The sequence below is a fragment of the Stegastes partitus genome, unplaced genomic scaffold, assembly GCF_000690725.1.
Source record: "Stegastes partitus isolate 25-593 unplaced genomic scaffold, Stegastes_partitus-1.0.2 Scaffold761, whole genome shotgun sequence".
Lineage (NCBI taxonomy): Eukaryota > Metazoa > Chordata > Actinopteri > Pomacentridae > Stegastes > Stegastes partitus.
This window is the reverse complement of record NW_007578492.1, coordinates 165,098-180,715: the sequence shown is the minus strand read 5'-3', so window position 1 is coordinate 180,715 and position 15,618 is coordinate 165,098. Positions and strand designations below refer to the sequence as shown.

The 15,618-nt window shown below is 38.5% G+C and overlaps 1 protein-coding gene across 1 annotated transcript; it reads right to left on the bottom strand.

Moving 5' to 3' along the window:
* Positions 1-253: 253 nt before the first annotated feature.
* On the bottom strand, positions 254-8,058 carry LOC103364605 (glutamine synthetase-like). The gene is made up of 7 exons (XM_008291766.1): positions 8,011-8,058; positions 5,275-5,449; positions 3,703-3,864; positions 3,468-3,614; positions 2,404-2,531; positions 2,108-2,307; positions 254-915 (listed from the first exon to the last, which is right to left on the bottom strand). Exons 2-7 carry the CDS (start codon positions 5,441-5,443, stop codon positions 609-611), a joined length of 1,113 nt encoding a protein of 370 aa, XP_008289988.1. The 5' UTR covers positions 5,444-5,449; positions 8,011-8,058; the 3' UTR covers positions 254-608.
* Positions 8,059-15,618: the final 7,560 nt, after the last annotated feature.

Here is a 15,618-nt window from a genome sequence, read left to right as displayed (position 1 = left end):
GCCGAACATTAAATTGCAACAGGAAAAAATTTCATTTGTCAAAAAAAACAAAGATTTTGGATTTGGACATTATTTAGTTTTTCACAGTTTAAATTTACTAAATTTATACTTTTTCTGTTTTTTTAGTCGAGGTTTCTTTTGTTTGTTTGTTTCTACAGTGGCCTCATTTCACCGTTAGAGGGAATAGAACACCATCAGAGAGACTAAGATTTAAATAAAGGTTGAATGAATAAATAAATTAATAAACGAGCACTTCAGAGACTTCAGCACTGTTGCATCTTTATTTCACTTCTCCCAAACTAACACATGTAACACACGCTCTAAGAAACAATGATCAATAATTTAATGCAGCGTAACATTCAAACATCTACTTCCAGGTCTGACGAATCTGCTGTTAAAAAATAAAAATCCTATCAGTTTCTTATTTCTAACAACAGCTACTAGACACAGCAGCTGCCTGTGCACATGAATAAACTCAGATAAATAACAAACGGTGCAGCAGCAGACATTCACTCTGCGTTAGCCTTCATTTCTTCACCTTGTGTGGAGCTTCTTCTCCCGGCTTAGGTAAACTCACAGACAGGTTTGTGTGGCTACGAGCAGCTATTTTAGGCCTCAGGCTCCTCTTTCACCTCCAGCAGGCAGGTGCTGGCGATGGCTCCCGTCACTGAGTAGGGGTCGCAGTTGGCTGCAGGCCGCCGGTCCTCGAAGTAGCCCCTCATCTCCTGGCCCACCTGTCGGGGGATCCGGACGCTGGCGCCCCGGTTGGCCACTCCGGCAGAGAAGTCGTTGATGTTGGCGGTTTCGTGGCGACCTGTGAGACGCCTCATGTTGTCCTCGCCACCACGGGGGTCGTACACTCGAATGTGCTCGGCGTGTCTTTTGCCAAGTTTCTCGATGGCCTCCTCGATGTACCTGTCGTCCAAACAAAGGGAGGTTGGATAAGGCTATGGAGGGAAGGCACTCAGTAGCTAAAATTGTGTTGATATAAGAAGAGGACTACTTGAAAATGCTGGAAATATGTTTAAAAACCTTCCAGATTCCTCACAAACGTCTGTGACCTTGTCCTCATACCATCCTGCCACTGAAACCTCGTACAATCTGCTTAAAGCTTTCAATTTTAGGGCAGCAGAAGAACATTTAGTTCAGTTTTGTCTGTCGTTTGGTGCTGGAGAGGTAGTGCTGGGCAGTGAGAGTGAACCAAAACAGCAAAAGTGAAAACTGGAAAAACAAATCAATGGTCTCAAAGTTTCTATAAAGCTGCAGCACTTGCGATAATTATCTGTTGATTTATTGCTACAAAAAACATTCATGTAAATAATTGTTAAAACTCCACTTCGATCATCGATTTAACACTTAAAAAACTCATCTGTAGGTAGCTAAGATCCATATTTCAGATTTTTTCCCCATGAAAATAATCCCCTCCTGCCTTAAAATGACCAACATGTAGCTCTACACTGTTGTTTACAGGTTGTTTGTTTACAAGTTCAAAGGATTGGTTCAGGGTTTTTTTTCTACAAATGAAACCCTGAAAGTCTGAATCTGATGTGAATGTTATCGAGACTGTCATCAATACACAAACTGCACTGTAAAAATAATTCTGTAAAAAAGAAATTTAAAAAATCTGGCAGCAAAGTTGCCAGAAAATGTAAATAAAAAATAGTGGAATACTGTAATGGCTAAAAACAAACAAACAAAAAATGGTAAAAATAACAGCAAATATTGGTAAAACCAGGATACTTTGTGTAGATTTAAATACACTAAAAAAAAAAAAAGAAGTGTCATTTAACAGTCAAATGTTAAAAAAAGAATGAATTACAAAATGTTGTTTAAAAAATCATTTTGAAAACTTAGTGGTAAAAGAAAAAAAGATCCTTTAATTAAAAAAAATGTTGCAGAGAGAAAAAATTTCTTTTAATTCTTCTAGATCGCTTCATGATTTTTTTTTGATTAGATGTTTCTTGGAAAACAGAGCTGCAGAAATGTTCTTTGAGCATTAATTTGGAGCAAACTTTGGACGACAGTGATGACGAGACGGGCTACTGACACGTCAGTGGATATTTAAATACTTTTCCATAAAAAGTTTTTGCTGTGAAGCTTTACTCACTTCAGTCCTCCTTCCTCCCTCATCTGCTTGGTGCTGACGTTCGTGTGGCATCCGGCTCCGTTCCAGTTGCCCATCATCGGTTTGGGGTCCATCGTGGCCACAACCCCAAAATCTTCACACACACGATGCAGCAGGAAGCGAGCGACCCACAGGTGGTCGCCCATCTCGATGCCTTCGCAGGGACCCACCTGGAACTCCCACTGAAGTCAACAGAAAGCAGGAACATGTTGAACTTTGAATGCATAATTCAGCCACTATGAGTGCTGTTTCTTTCCATGACACTAGATGACACTTACCTGAGACGGCATGACTTCAGCGTTGGTGCCGTAGATTTTCACCCCGGCGTAGAGGCAGGCCTTGTAGTGACACTCCACAATGTCCCGTCCATAGGCTTTGTCTGCTCCCACACCACAGTAGTAAGGGCCTGAAAGTGGGGGAAGAAAGGAAAGACTGGTGAGACAAAGGACAAGCAAAAACTGTGCAAAACATACAGTAGATTGTGTTTCGAATAACTTGACAAATCCACGTATTCATTTCTGTTGCACTTTATAATAATAATAATAATAATGATGTATAAAGAGGTCGGGAGAGAGCTAAAGATTTGGGTTGCCAGTTTGTAAAAACACTGATAGCTGTAGAATTCATAGGTTAATTCCCAAACTTTATATCTACTTGGCTACTTGTGATATGAAGCTGTCTTGTCGGGTAATTATAGAAATTACAAACATATCCATAGATATGTATTTGTATATCCATCGTCATAGCTGTACATGCAAAAGGTGTACATAGTCTTTATTATATCCCTATTGAACATTCTGGTTTTGTTCCTTACTATGTTTCTTTTGTATCTCATCTCATCTCAACTCGACTCGACTCGACTCGACTCGACTCGACTTGACTTGACTTGACTTGACTTGACTTGACTTGACTTGACTTGACTTGACTTAGCTTAGCTTAGCTTAGCTTAACTTAACTTAACTTAACTTATCTTATTTCTGCACATCATGGGTTCTTAGCCCATCAATTTGAACCCAGTGACTTTTTTTTAAAGAAATGGCTAATGGGGTCTAAAATGAAGAAAGTGTTGGTGATCTGTTATCTAATGATCGTTTTACATCAGTAATTAGTTGAATTGAGTAAATACAGTACTAATAAATATATCTGTTTGAACTGCAAATGGTGTGCAGCCAAAGGATTTCTCAGAACCTGGCAACCCACAGGTTCTTTTAATTAGTGGTTTGTCATTGCTCAAATAGTTTAAGGCGTTATAAAGAATACCTTATGAAACATCAGGACCATTTTTCAGTACTTAACATTAATAAATTGCACATAATAGAGACAACAGTGGCGGGTGGTTCACCTTGGGGTGCTGGGTATCCATTTGGAGGCCAACTGAAAGGATGTCCGTCTGTTCCTAAAAGCGTGTACTCCTGCTCCATACCGAACCAGATGCAGTCCTCTTTGACCTGCTCCATCACCTTGCTGCACTTTGCTCGATGGTTCGTTTCTACAACAGAAAAGACAAAATCCACCATCCAGCCTTGTTCCTCCAGACGTCAAAGAACAAGACTTGAACAGAAAAGTGAGAAGCATACCTGCAGGCAAGCGGTTGTATTTGAGGACCTCGCAGAGAACCAGTTTGTTGGGGTCGAGGGTGAACGGATCCCTGAACATGCAGACTGGAATGAGGTACATGTCGCTGTTGGAGCCTTCGGCCTGGTAGGTGCTCGAGCCGTCGAAGTTCCACTCAGGAATATCTGACAGGAGACAGATAACCAATAAGATTTCTGCAAAACAGGTCGTCTAAACAGACAACAGATTTGTGACAAACTTTCATATGTAGTTTGCACTTGGTGCCCAGAAGAAGTGACTTATTTACTAAACGTACAAACGTCTTCACTAAAGGTTGAAACACCTCAATGGAAACTGCAAAAAAATGGAACAACTGCCTGTTTTTTGTTGGATGAAAACTGCTAGTTTTGGAGATTGCTATGGGCATAGATTCTGCCCAATTTATGCACCAAGTTGTGCCTTTTCTGCATCAAATTATGGTGGAAATGTCGTTATTTATGTAAATGAAAACACAAGATTCAGGCACCAGATGACAAGTCAAAGCATAAAGGGATAAATGTGGATCTAGTCACATAGATTCAGTGGTTGTATGAGCATGATTTGTACTCAAAGAGGGTTTGAATGCATGTGTAGTCTGCCTACTGAGATCCTGTCAAGTTCACTGAATAAGGAGAAGAAGAAAAAATGGAAAAATAAACAAGAAAGAAAGAATTCTTTAACATTAAACACTTTATTTTCTGCATTCTGGCAAATTTATGCACCAATTTGTCCCTTTTCTGCTTCATCTTATGGTGGAAATGTCTCTATTTATGTAAAGGAAAACACAATTAACAACTCAAAATATAAAGAAATATATATATATGGATATATATGGATCTAGGTATGTTTCCATAATATGTTCAGTGGCTTCACGAGCGTAACTTATAATCGAAGAAAGAAAGAAGGATTCTAGCTGTTTCTGCTGCTCACCCTGTTCTTGCTAAACTAAACTAAATAGCCTGTGGACGTAGCTTCATATTTACTGTACAAGCAAGAAAGTGAATGAACACACTTTGCAAAATGTCAGATTATAAACAGACAATATTGATGAGTGCAGCTTCGTTTAAAAACAATCAAGCCTTGTACATTTACCAACAGTGACTCCAAACTGAGCCGGTGTGCTGAACAACAAATATTTGTCCTGCAGCTTTAAAGGCGACACGTTACACCAACGTTGTGTACAGTGTAGGTGTGACGTGTGTTGTTGTATTGGTCAACAAACATTACTTCAATAGATTTTCAAATGCTGTAATCTACACACTCAACCCTTATTAATTGGATTCAGTGCCCCAGATTTACCCTCATTTGCTCCATTAGGAGGCATGCATCTTAAATAACCTTCTAAAATCACCATTAACACCTTAGAGTGCTCACAAAAGAGCAGAACGGAGGGTCAAATGAACGAGTTTCACCTCGCAAACCTTTTCTTGATCAGAAAAGTTCTTTCAGAATACAGAATTAAATGGTGAAAAATTTGCTTAGACTTCAAAGCTGTGTAAAATGTTCAGTTTTAGTCCACCAGAGGTTATAAATCATTAAAGAAGGGGCTGATTTACCTTCTATGGACTGAGGCTCTGTGTCCAGAGTCCTGGTCTTGTTGCGGAGTCCCTCTCCGGTGCCGTCGATCCAGATGTAGGTGACCTGACACTTCCCTCCCTGAGGCAGGTTCATGTACTGCTGCCGGACGGCCTTGTTGAGGCGAGAACTGAGCGACACCGACGCCATGGTCACCTTCAGTCAGAGAGGATTACACCGTTAGTGTTTGTTCTCTCTGTGTTTTACACCACCTTAGAACATTTTCTGTTCCAAAAACATTTTTAAAAAAGTTCTACAAGGTCGTACTCATGTTTTCATTTGGATTTTAACTTTTTGTCAGCCCCCAAATGTTCTTCTTAAAGGTAGGACAAATAAAAACGTTCTAAAAATGTTTGTCTGTGGAGCATTGTGGGAACATTTTGTACATTTAAACATAAAAACATTCTGTCATCTGAGCTCTTGATAACATTTCAAAAAGCGTTTTTCTTAATGTTGCACTGAGAACATCCTTCATTTGTTCCTTTGGTAACGTCTCATAGATGCTACACGGTATTGCCTCAACAACATCCCCAAAACATCCTCAGAACACTGCAGAAGGAACGTTCCACCTGTGTTCATTTATGACATGATGACAAAGCTTAACAAAGAAGGTTCTGTCATCTGAAGTCTTAAAAACATCTGGAAAAGGAAGAACGTTCTTCCTTTGTTCGCATAGACCACTATGAGAATGTTTTATAGAATGTTCTTCTATAAAACATTTTGTTCTTCAAAACATATTTAGAACATTTTTCCTTTGTTATCATAGAACATTGTGAACATTCTATACTGTGTTCCTCAAAACATCTTTAGAACATTTCAGGTAGAATGTAGGAACATGTCATAAAGAACGTTCTGCCATCTGGGTCTCCAGGAACATCCTAAGAACATTTTTTTCAGTATTAGTTTGATAATAATGTTCCTTTGTTATCATAGAGAGAATGCTGTGCAGAAAAACATTCTATAATAGGTTCCCTCAGAACACTGCAGGCAACATGTTCCATCTTTGTTCCTACATCACATTCCAGGAACATTTTCTAAAAAATCCTCTGAGGCCTCAATAACATCTGGAATCCATTTTTTGAATGCTAGTTAGAGAACGTTCTTCCTTCATTATCATGGAACTTTGTGAGAACGTTTTGTAGAGGAACATTCTACGATGTGTTCCCTTAAAATCATCCCAGAAAGACAAACATTGCAGGTGGAATGTTCCACCTTTGTTAATGAATCACATTACAGGAACATCTGGAGAACATTTTGTCAGGACTGATTTGAGAACGTTCTTCTTTGTTGCCGTAGAGCATCAGGAGAATGTTTCATAGAAGAACGCTCCATAATGAAATGAAAAATACTTCATTTATCCCAGAAGGGAAATTCAATTATGTGTTCTGCAAAGATCTTTAGAACGCTGCAGAGAATGTTGCACCCTTAAAATAGCATGAGGCCTCGATAACATCTGTAAAACATTTTGTTTGACAACGATTTGACAACGTTCCTGCTTTGTTAACACGGAACATAACGTGCAACTTTCTTTCTTTTGTTCTTTCTGTCCTTACCTGATGACTGATAATTACAAACCTGGTAATTAAAATTCTTCTTCTCCACTCTTATGTAATAAATCCACATAGCAATGATGTCATCGTTATAATTATTAAATCATAATAATAATAATAATAATAATAATAATAATAATAATAATAATAATAGTAATAACGTACTTCCTCATTCTTTCTCTTAATCATCCCTTTATGTCCGTCAGCTGTTGACATATTTGCATATAATAGTGAACACACCGCTGCTGGACGTTCTAGATATTTGGATATTTTTACGCACGTTTAGCAGATGGTGAATACAGTTCAGAGTATACGCAGAGTCATTTCAGTTACAGCCTGTTATTTTGCCATTCCAACCAGCTGAGCAGCCCAGCTGGTTTTATGTTTAGCTTGACAAAAAAAAAAACCTGCAGGGCTTGAAACACTTCAGCAGATGGAACGTCACAACCGCTAGTAAATAACTACGAACAAAAGACATTAGGAGGACAAATCAGTTTGGAAATGGTGACTCGGGAGTAGAAATGAGCATTGTTGTATTGTACAGGTTTCATTTATTATTTACTGAAACTGAACCTTCAGAAATCTGTCTAAATTTTTTCTTTCTTAACTTGAAAATGAGGAAAAATGTCCTTATGTGTTTGTAATATATATATATATATATATATGTTAAGTAGTTTAAATGCACATTTTAAACTGACTCTAATTGCACTGTTAACGCACAACTTTTTCTCATTATTTCTCATTTATTTATCATACTAAATGTGTTTCTTTGCATTTATTATACACTTGTAATGTCAGATTTTTGTGCTTAATTGAATTTAACGTTTCCATATATCTTCTTTTTTATTTTGTTTTCTTTCCTCTTTTGTATATTTTACTTTTGTTTAATCCGCAACTGAAGCATTATTAATTCCAGCAGATTGTTAAAAAGCATTTTAACTATATTTTATCAGAATTTTTTGGCACAAATATCCAAATGTTTTACTTTCAGCCTGATGTTTGCAGTATAACATCAAACCTGATTCAGTTTTTAAACCGTGTATAAACGCTCCTTGACAGAAATTTTAAAGCTTCCTGATGGATTTTCTGAATTTCTGGTGATCAGAACTGTATCTAATTATCTTTCTTCTTTTTTTTTTTTTAAATACAAAAAACCCTCAGACTTACTTGGTGGTGCCTTCAGGTGCTGTGAAGTGTGAAGACGATGCAGCCGGAGTTTGACTTGTCTGAACCTGTTTGTGCTATTTAACTAAAACCTGCTGACGACACGAGAACACGTGTTCTACCTGACATTTACATGTCAAAGGCTTCCTGCAGTGGAAGGTGTGGTCATTCGTGTTTCCATTACATCCTCACTGATGTTTTCATCATCAGATAAAATCAGAATCTTAACAATCCGATTGAAACGTTCTTGTTTATCGTCTGTGGAAAACGAAACTGGAGCGCTTTACGGAAACACAGACGTAAAATACTGGATCTAAATCAGCCTATTCTGTCCTAAGAAAAGTAATCTAGCTGCAAAAATACAATAAAAATGGTGGAATACTGTAACATTAAAAAAAATAATAATTTGAATAAATAAATAACAACAAATACTTGTAAAAAAAACAAACAAACCTGTAAATTAACAATTAAGCTAAAAAAAAAAAAAAAACTCTGGTATACAATTATCATTACTATTGTTTTGCTTATTTAAATATAGGTTTACTATTATGTGTAATTTTATGGTTAAACATTGTAAAAGGATAAATTACCACGTGTAAAACTACAGATTCTTCATGTGGACATTGTGTGCTGTTTAAGTCTGTTTTAATTTGTTTATTGTTTGTTTGTTTGTTTGTACAGTCAACATGTAAATAAGTACTATTTCATGTTATCTTATTGAATATTATCTGTGATTTTGTAAAACAGTTAAAGTAAAATAACAGTAATTTATTTATCATTTTTCAGTCCTTAATATATCAGAAAATATTGGTAGAATAACTATATGTTCTGCTGATTTAAATATAGTTAAAATAGTGTAATTTTATGGTCAAACATGATAAAAGACTGAATTTCTGCTTTTAAAAATATATACATATTTTTTGTGGTCTATATAAAGGATTTACAGCAAGTGTGTTTTTGCATGTTAATAATTTCCTTTTCTTTTGTTTTTTTTTTTTGTTTTACTAGATATTATCTGGGATTTAGAAAAACAGAAAAACTGAAATAACAATGAAGGATTTATCTTTTTAAAAAAATCCTTAATATATATTTTTTCTTTCAAATTACAGAAAACATTGACAAAATGACAATATTCTACCAATATTTAAATATAGTGAAAAGAATCTCATTTTATGGTCAAACACTGTAAAAGAATGAATTACCACTGAAAATAAGTGTGTAATTTTACTTAAAAGTTCAAATCTGTAACTTAACAAAACTGGGGAAATCTATAAATTGGCGCCTTTTTTGTTTGTTTGTTTTAGTTTTTAAAAACTATTTGTCAATCTTTAATATACTTATTTTTTTTCCTCTGAAATAATAGCACTTTTTCCTCCTAATTTCAATACAGAATAAACATGTGATTACAAACGATTATTTATAAAAATACAGATCTTGGATGTCGACGTTACTTACCCTTTAGGCCTCTCTTTGTATAATTTGTTAAATAGTTACTCTCTGCAATTCAACAAATCAGGGCCAATCTGTAAACTAACTGTAAATTGTTCAAGAAAATATAGCATAGTTATATATATTTTTACAACATACATGCTAAAACAAAGAAAAACAACAAGTTCCTCACACCACTGCACAGATGCAGCTGAGGCCACCATTAACCCTCATGAGACATTCTAACGAGTCTATCTGCCGTCTGCTGATAGCGACTGACTGATGTTCGCTGAGCTTTGAGTCTTGCAGCTCACCAAACACAATTAGAGGCTGGAAGCTGCTGCGGTGTTCGGTTTGTGTCCGATTAGCTGGTCTGAGATCAGGCAGGAGGGCAGAAATTCAACAACCCGTACAGAAAACAGTGAAGGTGTATTTAAGTGTGTGATGTGGATGCACAGTGAAGACGTAAACAACATAAAGAGGTGACGAGTCGCCAAGCAACCAAACTACTGCACTGGCCTGAATTTTAGACGATAAATTTCCTCGGAAGCATCTAATATCACCAATATGAGCGAGACTTTATCACAGAGTGCTGATTTATGGCTTGTTGGATGTCTTTAGGTGTATCCAGAGTCCTTGCCAGTCAGCCATTGAAGTGGTTGGTTAACCCTGTTTAACCTGCAGAGTTCCTGAAGCCTCCTGTCATGCATTCAACTGTCACGAGGAAATAACTTCACTGCAGAAATGAAAATCTGTCAGGCAGCCAGGACAACTGTCAAGTGTGACGAGCTCTGAAAGACAGTTTGAACTCTCACCAAAAAAGAGTCACGATCGCCTCCAACAGCCTGACAGGGACGTGGTGATCTGGTCCGGTGTGCTACGTTTCATCCATATGAGCGATAAGGACTCTGGTTTCCTTGAGGTAAAGCTGTTTCGGACGTATGAAATCTCTAAATGAAGATGTTATGAAGGGGATTTGAGGCTGTTTTATGAATCCACAAGGTTCTGAAGTTCACTTGTGTGTCTACATTAGTCAGCCAAAACATTAAAACCACTTGACTAACGTTGTGGACATGGACTTGAGTCTAGTGGTGTTTTTGGCACTGAAACATTGGCAGCAGGTTTTAGGGGTTGACGTCTCGTTGGATCAGCTTATTCCCAGAACATTCAACAGATAACAGATCAAAATGGGATCTAATGGGTTTGGAGGTTGGGTCAACACCTTGGGCTCTTGGTCGTGTTCCTCCAGTGGTTCCTGAGCAGCACATTAAGGCTTATTGGCAGAAGCTGCTGCCATGATGGGGTGCTACAGTGGTTTCCTAGCAGGACATTGAACAAGATGGAGCATTGATAAAATTTGGTCTAAGACCAGTGGAGTGAAGCAATGAAGCCAGAATCCAAGAACTTTAGCTTCTCCTTGTCCTGTTCTTAGAGGATGAATTCTTTCTGCGGCCATCTGCCATTTACTTTACCTGCGTGTGCTCCAAATCATTTATTCCTTCTGCTATTAGCCTTTAAAATACTTTCTCGGCAGCAATGCAACACTGAACCTCAGGAGCTCTTAGGTTAAGTCACTTTTTTTTAATATCCTAATTATACAAGAGTAACCTCAGGGGCAACAAGGTCAAGATCTGAGGTCAACCAGAGGAGATACCCCTAAAATGGTTTTGTCGTTGGAAAGATGACCTCAAGGCTTCTTACCACAAGGTTTAAACTTACAATCTATTTACAAAGAACCTGTTGCATTGTGCGTCTTCCTTTGGGGGGAGAGGATTAAGGTGTCTCCACCCATGCTGAGTCAGCTCTATTAGACTGATGCAATTTCATTCTCATTATTTTTAACAGCAGTAAATGTACGGACAACCCAGCAGCGTGTTTATCTTATTCAAGGGTGGGAATACCGGGAGAAACAATACATGTGGACATGTACACATAACTTTATGAGTGTTTTGTGTGACCTGCAACAAGCTGCCTCAAATAAATCGCCCAAGTTGGGATTAATAAAGCTACAGAAGCCGAGAGCGGTCATGGCCGCACATTTTTTTAAACTACATTTTCTTGAGATAACGAGATAATTATCCCGTTGACAGGTTCGGCTGTCACTTCAGCCTTCATCAGAAGTTGTCGGACTTCCAGGTGTGTGGGACCTCCCACACACCTGGGATTCCATCCTGGACTGGGCACGAGCGGGCAAACACAAACACCAATTATCTTGTTATCTCGAGAAAACGAAGTTGGTTTTCTCGAGATAAATTATCTCGTTTTCACGAGAAAACGATTCTTGTTATCCCGAGATAACGAGAAAATTAACTCGTTATCTCGAGAAAACGGCGAAGAAAGAACAGTAGCGGAAAACGACCGCTCTCGGCTTCCGTATGAAGCTGTCTGAGGTGAACTGAAGATGGTCAATGTCATTACGTGACCTGTTAGTGGTTTTAATGTTGTGGCTGATCCATGTTCAGAGAATATTGTGCCTTTTTTTCTTTTTTTTTCGCCTGACTTTGTTGTCTTAATGTATTTTTTAGTCCACTAGCGGTGCAGCTCAGGACAGCAGCGTCTCTGTTGGTCAGTCCATCATTCTGAATTGCTAAAAGTATCTGAAGGATTGCTATAAAACACTGCACAGACATTCGTGGTGCCCAGAAGATGAACCCTACAGTTACTTATGACAAAATATCTGCAAAACCTCTGGGCTTCGGCTGTATAAACATCAGCTAGTTTGCGCTGTCAATGTGAACTTAGCTCAGGGCTCTGCTGTACCTACAAACAGTCTTAGAGGGCAGCGAGCATGTTGGTTTATCTCAGTACACGGAGAAACAAAAGGCCACTAATCCTTTAAAATAACACAAAGTGTGACACACGGGGAACTCCATCACTCACATCCGACTTAGTTTGTCATCACTGAATCTTCTCACACTTAAAGCACAAGCTTTAAAGGAATAACACGATCTGCAAAAACTACAACTAACACTTAATCCATATCTTTGACTGAAGCTTGAGCAGCAAGTTGTTGATGTTGAAATGAGTCTGAAGCTGCAGATAATCAAATTTGCAGCCACAGTTTGTAGATTAAAGCTAAATTTGGCCTTCAGTTTGGAACACCAACCTCTGCTCGTTGGCTCAGTGTGCGGGCGTGTGTCGTTAAATGTGTGTTATGTAAGAGAAGCGCTTCATTAAGGTTCAATATAAAAGAGATCAAACCAGGATGTCAGGTGTCAGGAGGAATCTGCTGTGTTGTTAAAAGTCACCTGACAACCTGAAAGAACAGGCAACACCCTCAGGCCCCTCCCTTCAAAAGCAATGATCTAATTAGGGATCATTTGCTCAGACTTTTTAAGAATTGCCTTCGTCAGTGCTTTTGGCGAGCAGCGAGCAGCGGACTTGATGCACAGCATTCTTCACAGTGTTTTGGTTTTCCTTGTCATACCGGTTACATTTAGGATTATCTACCATCTGAGGTAACGGGGAGGAAGTAATGAAGAAACCGACTAATTTACACTGAACACAAAAAGAATGATAGTAACGGATCAGCTCACCTTAAACACGGAAACAAAACAAACAGAAAAGGGTCGATGCGTCTGGTTACGGAACGTCTGCATCAACCTCAACACCGTGGAGAGAATTTCACTCAGATATTGAAAAACTAAATCCAGAATGTGTGTTTTTAAAGCAGCATTTGAAAGTACAGCAGAGTTTGTTGTGTTTAGTTGCCTTTCAGTAAATAAATCTGCCAGTTAGCCAACATTCATCATCAGCGATTGTTAGGATCATATATTTTATGTTAATGTTTTGATAATCTCTTATTATATTAATCTCACCTTATTTCATATTTTGATAATTTGGTGTTACTCTCCTCACTTTTCTTATTATCTTAATCTCACATTATTATCTTAAGGCATAATCAACACAATTGATAAACAATTGCAGCGTGAGAAAGTGTAAGTGGAGACAGGATTTGGTGGTTTGTGTATTTCTCTGTCACAAGCAGGAGGGAGAAACTGAGAGTGACAAGTCTCTGCACCTATGAGATGGTGGAAGAAGGCTCAAGGACATGGAGGAGCCAGTCAGCTGGCTGCAACACATTCTGTGCACATTCTCATGTAATAGTATAAGTACACTGGATCAGGGAGAGGCAGGCAGTCAGACTTCGTGCCCTGACATTAACTTTGTTGGTGCTAGGGTGAGAAGTTTGATCCAGAGCTCTGTATGCTTATTCAACTATCTGATAAATAAATACACTGAGTGAGACCTAGATATCTTCTCCTATTGCTTCATTAAACGCAGGAGCTGTCTCACACATAGTTTAATTTCTGGTAGATTGAGATTCAGCTCCAACACGATGCAATAAAGTTGTTGTTCTGGGAAACATAATAAGAGTTTATAGCAACATTGGGAGTGTCTGAAACGATGAACTTCTACTTCAGTAACAGATGAGAACTTAATACTCTGTGCATGTCACCTCACAACAAGACCAATAATGATTTAATGAAACACTGATAATTGATGGGTTGGGCGATCTTGTTGCTACAAGCTGACAACTATTTGATATCTCACGGTGTATCTAGATGACTTTAGTGATCGTTTACACTCAACAAGCCAACGACAGTATCAGCTGAAAGGGAAATCGATGGTTACACAGATCTATGTTTCATTTTGTTCATTACTTTGGTTTGTGACCAAATACAGTATAGAACAGACCTTTCAACATTGAATCATCCATCCATCCATCCATTTTCTACACACCGCTTAATCCTCACTAGGGTCATGGGGGGCTGGAGTCTATCCCAGCTGACTCAGGGTGAAGGCAGGGGACACCCTGGACAGGTCACCAGTCTATCACAGGGCTACACTTAGAGACAGACAACCAAGCACACTCACATTCACACCTACGGACAATTTAGAATCACCAATTAACCTCAACATGTTTTTGGACTGTGTGGGAGGAAGCCGGAGAACCCGGAGAGAACCCACGCTGCACGGGGAGAACATGCAAACTCCATGCAGAAAGATCCTGGGTGTCCTCACCGGGACGTGAACCGGAGACCTTCTTGCTGTGAGGCAACAGTGCTAACGACCGAGCCACCTTGCAACAACATTGAATTATGTCCAATTTAATTTGGCATTTTGGACAAGAATGTCCAAAAAAGAAGTGAAAAGAAGATTTCTACAAAGTCCCCAAATAAGTACTAGATTCTTGTGCAATCACTTATTTTACATTTTATACATTCAACCTAATGGACATTTTTTTGTAGAAATCTGTTTTCACTTTGACATGAAAGAGACTTTTTTCAATAAATTCCCAAGAAAAGTCACGTTAACGTTGCCATGATTCATTATTGAAAAACAACAGCGTTGAAAATCTTCCAAGGAAGGTGAATATTTTTTAAAAGCACTGTAAATGTCAAAATATTCAAAATTTTATCATGATAGAATAATTGCTTTACTTAATACAAGTTGAACAGCAGGGCAGCAGCTTTTATGTCAAAATAAAAACCAGCAGCTTAGATTTATCATATTAAAAATAGAGGCCTCACTGGAGGAAATCATCCCACCTTTCATAGCTCAGATTCAAATCCTGTATTTTTTTGCAGTGCTTCATAACCCATCCTTATTTTCAATGACAGAATCAATTCTCCTTTTCATGGAGGATACCAGGTTTCTGTTCTCTGTGTTCCGTCTTTCTTCCTGGACTATTTATTTTCAGCGGCTCTCTGCTGGAGACACCTTCTGAACTCATTCAGCCTCGTAGCTGCATGAGTGCACATAGAGCCGAGGCAATTTATCTTGGTGTCATCTGGCCAAAGAACGTGTTCAGGCTTCCATTAATGCTCTTCATAAAAGGTTCAACTTGCAGTTTTGTGCTAAAGAGAAGCAGGAGCTTTTCTATTAGGCGTCTTTCATAGAGGCTGACATAATGCAGCGTCCTTCACGGTGTCTGAGTTGCCACAGAAACTCTGATTTCTACTGATGAGCCCCACGTCAAGTCTGGAGCACTCACCAGTCGTTTTTAGAGCTCAGTCAGTCAGGCAGCTGTCCACTGCCTGAGGTGTCATTTTAGGACGGCCTCTGCAGCTCTGGTTAGTGGCACTACGGCTCCTTCTGTACCTCCTGATTACTGCTGCGACTGTGTTTTAGCCGATTTTTAGTCAGTCATTGATCTTTCTGTTTCCATTTTCATCTTTG

Bases quoted from the DNA above. Each gene is read 5' to 3' on its own strand.
- LOC103364605 (XM_008291766.1), bottom strand. From the start codon at position 5,443: ATGGCGTCGGTGTCGCTCAGTTCTCGCCTCAACAAGGCCGTCCGGCAG. The intron at 3,615-3,702 runs GTATGCTTCTCA...TTTCTGTTGTAG, and splicing joins ATACAACCGCTTGCCTGCAG to AAACGAACCATCGAGCAAAG. The intron at 2,532-3,467 runs GTGAACCACCCG...CCCCACTTTCAG, and splicing joins TGGATACCCAGCACCCCAAG to GCCCTTACTACTGTGGTGTG.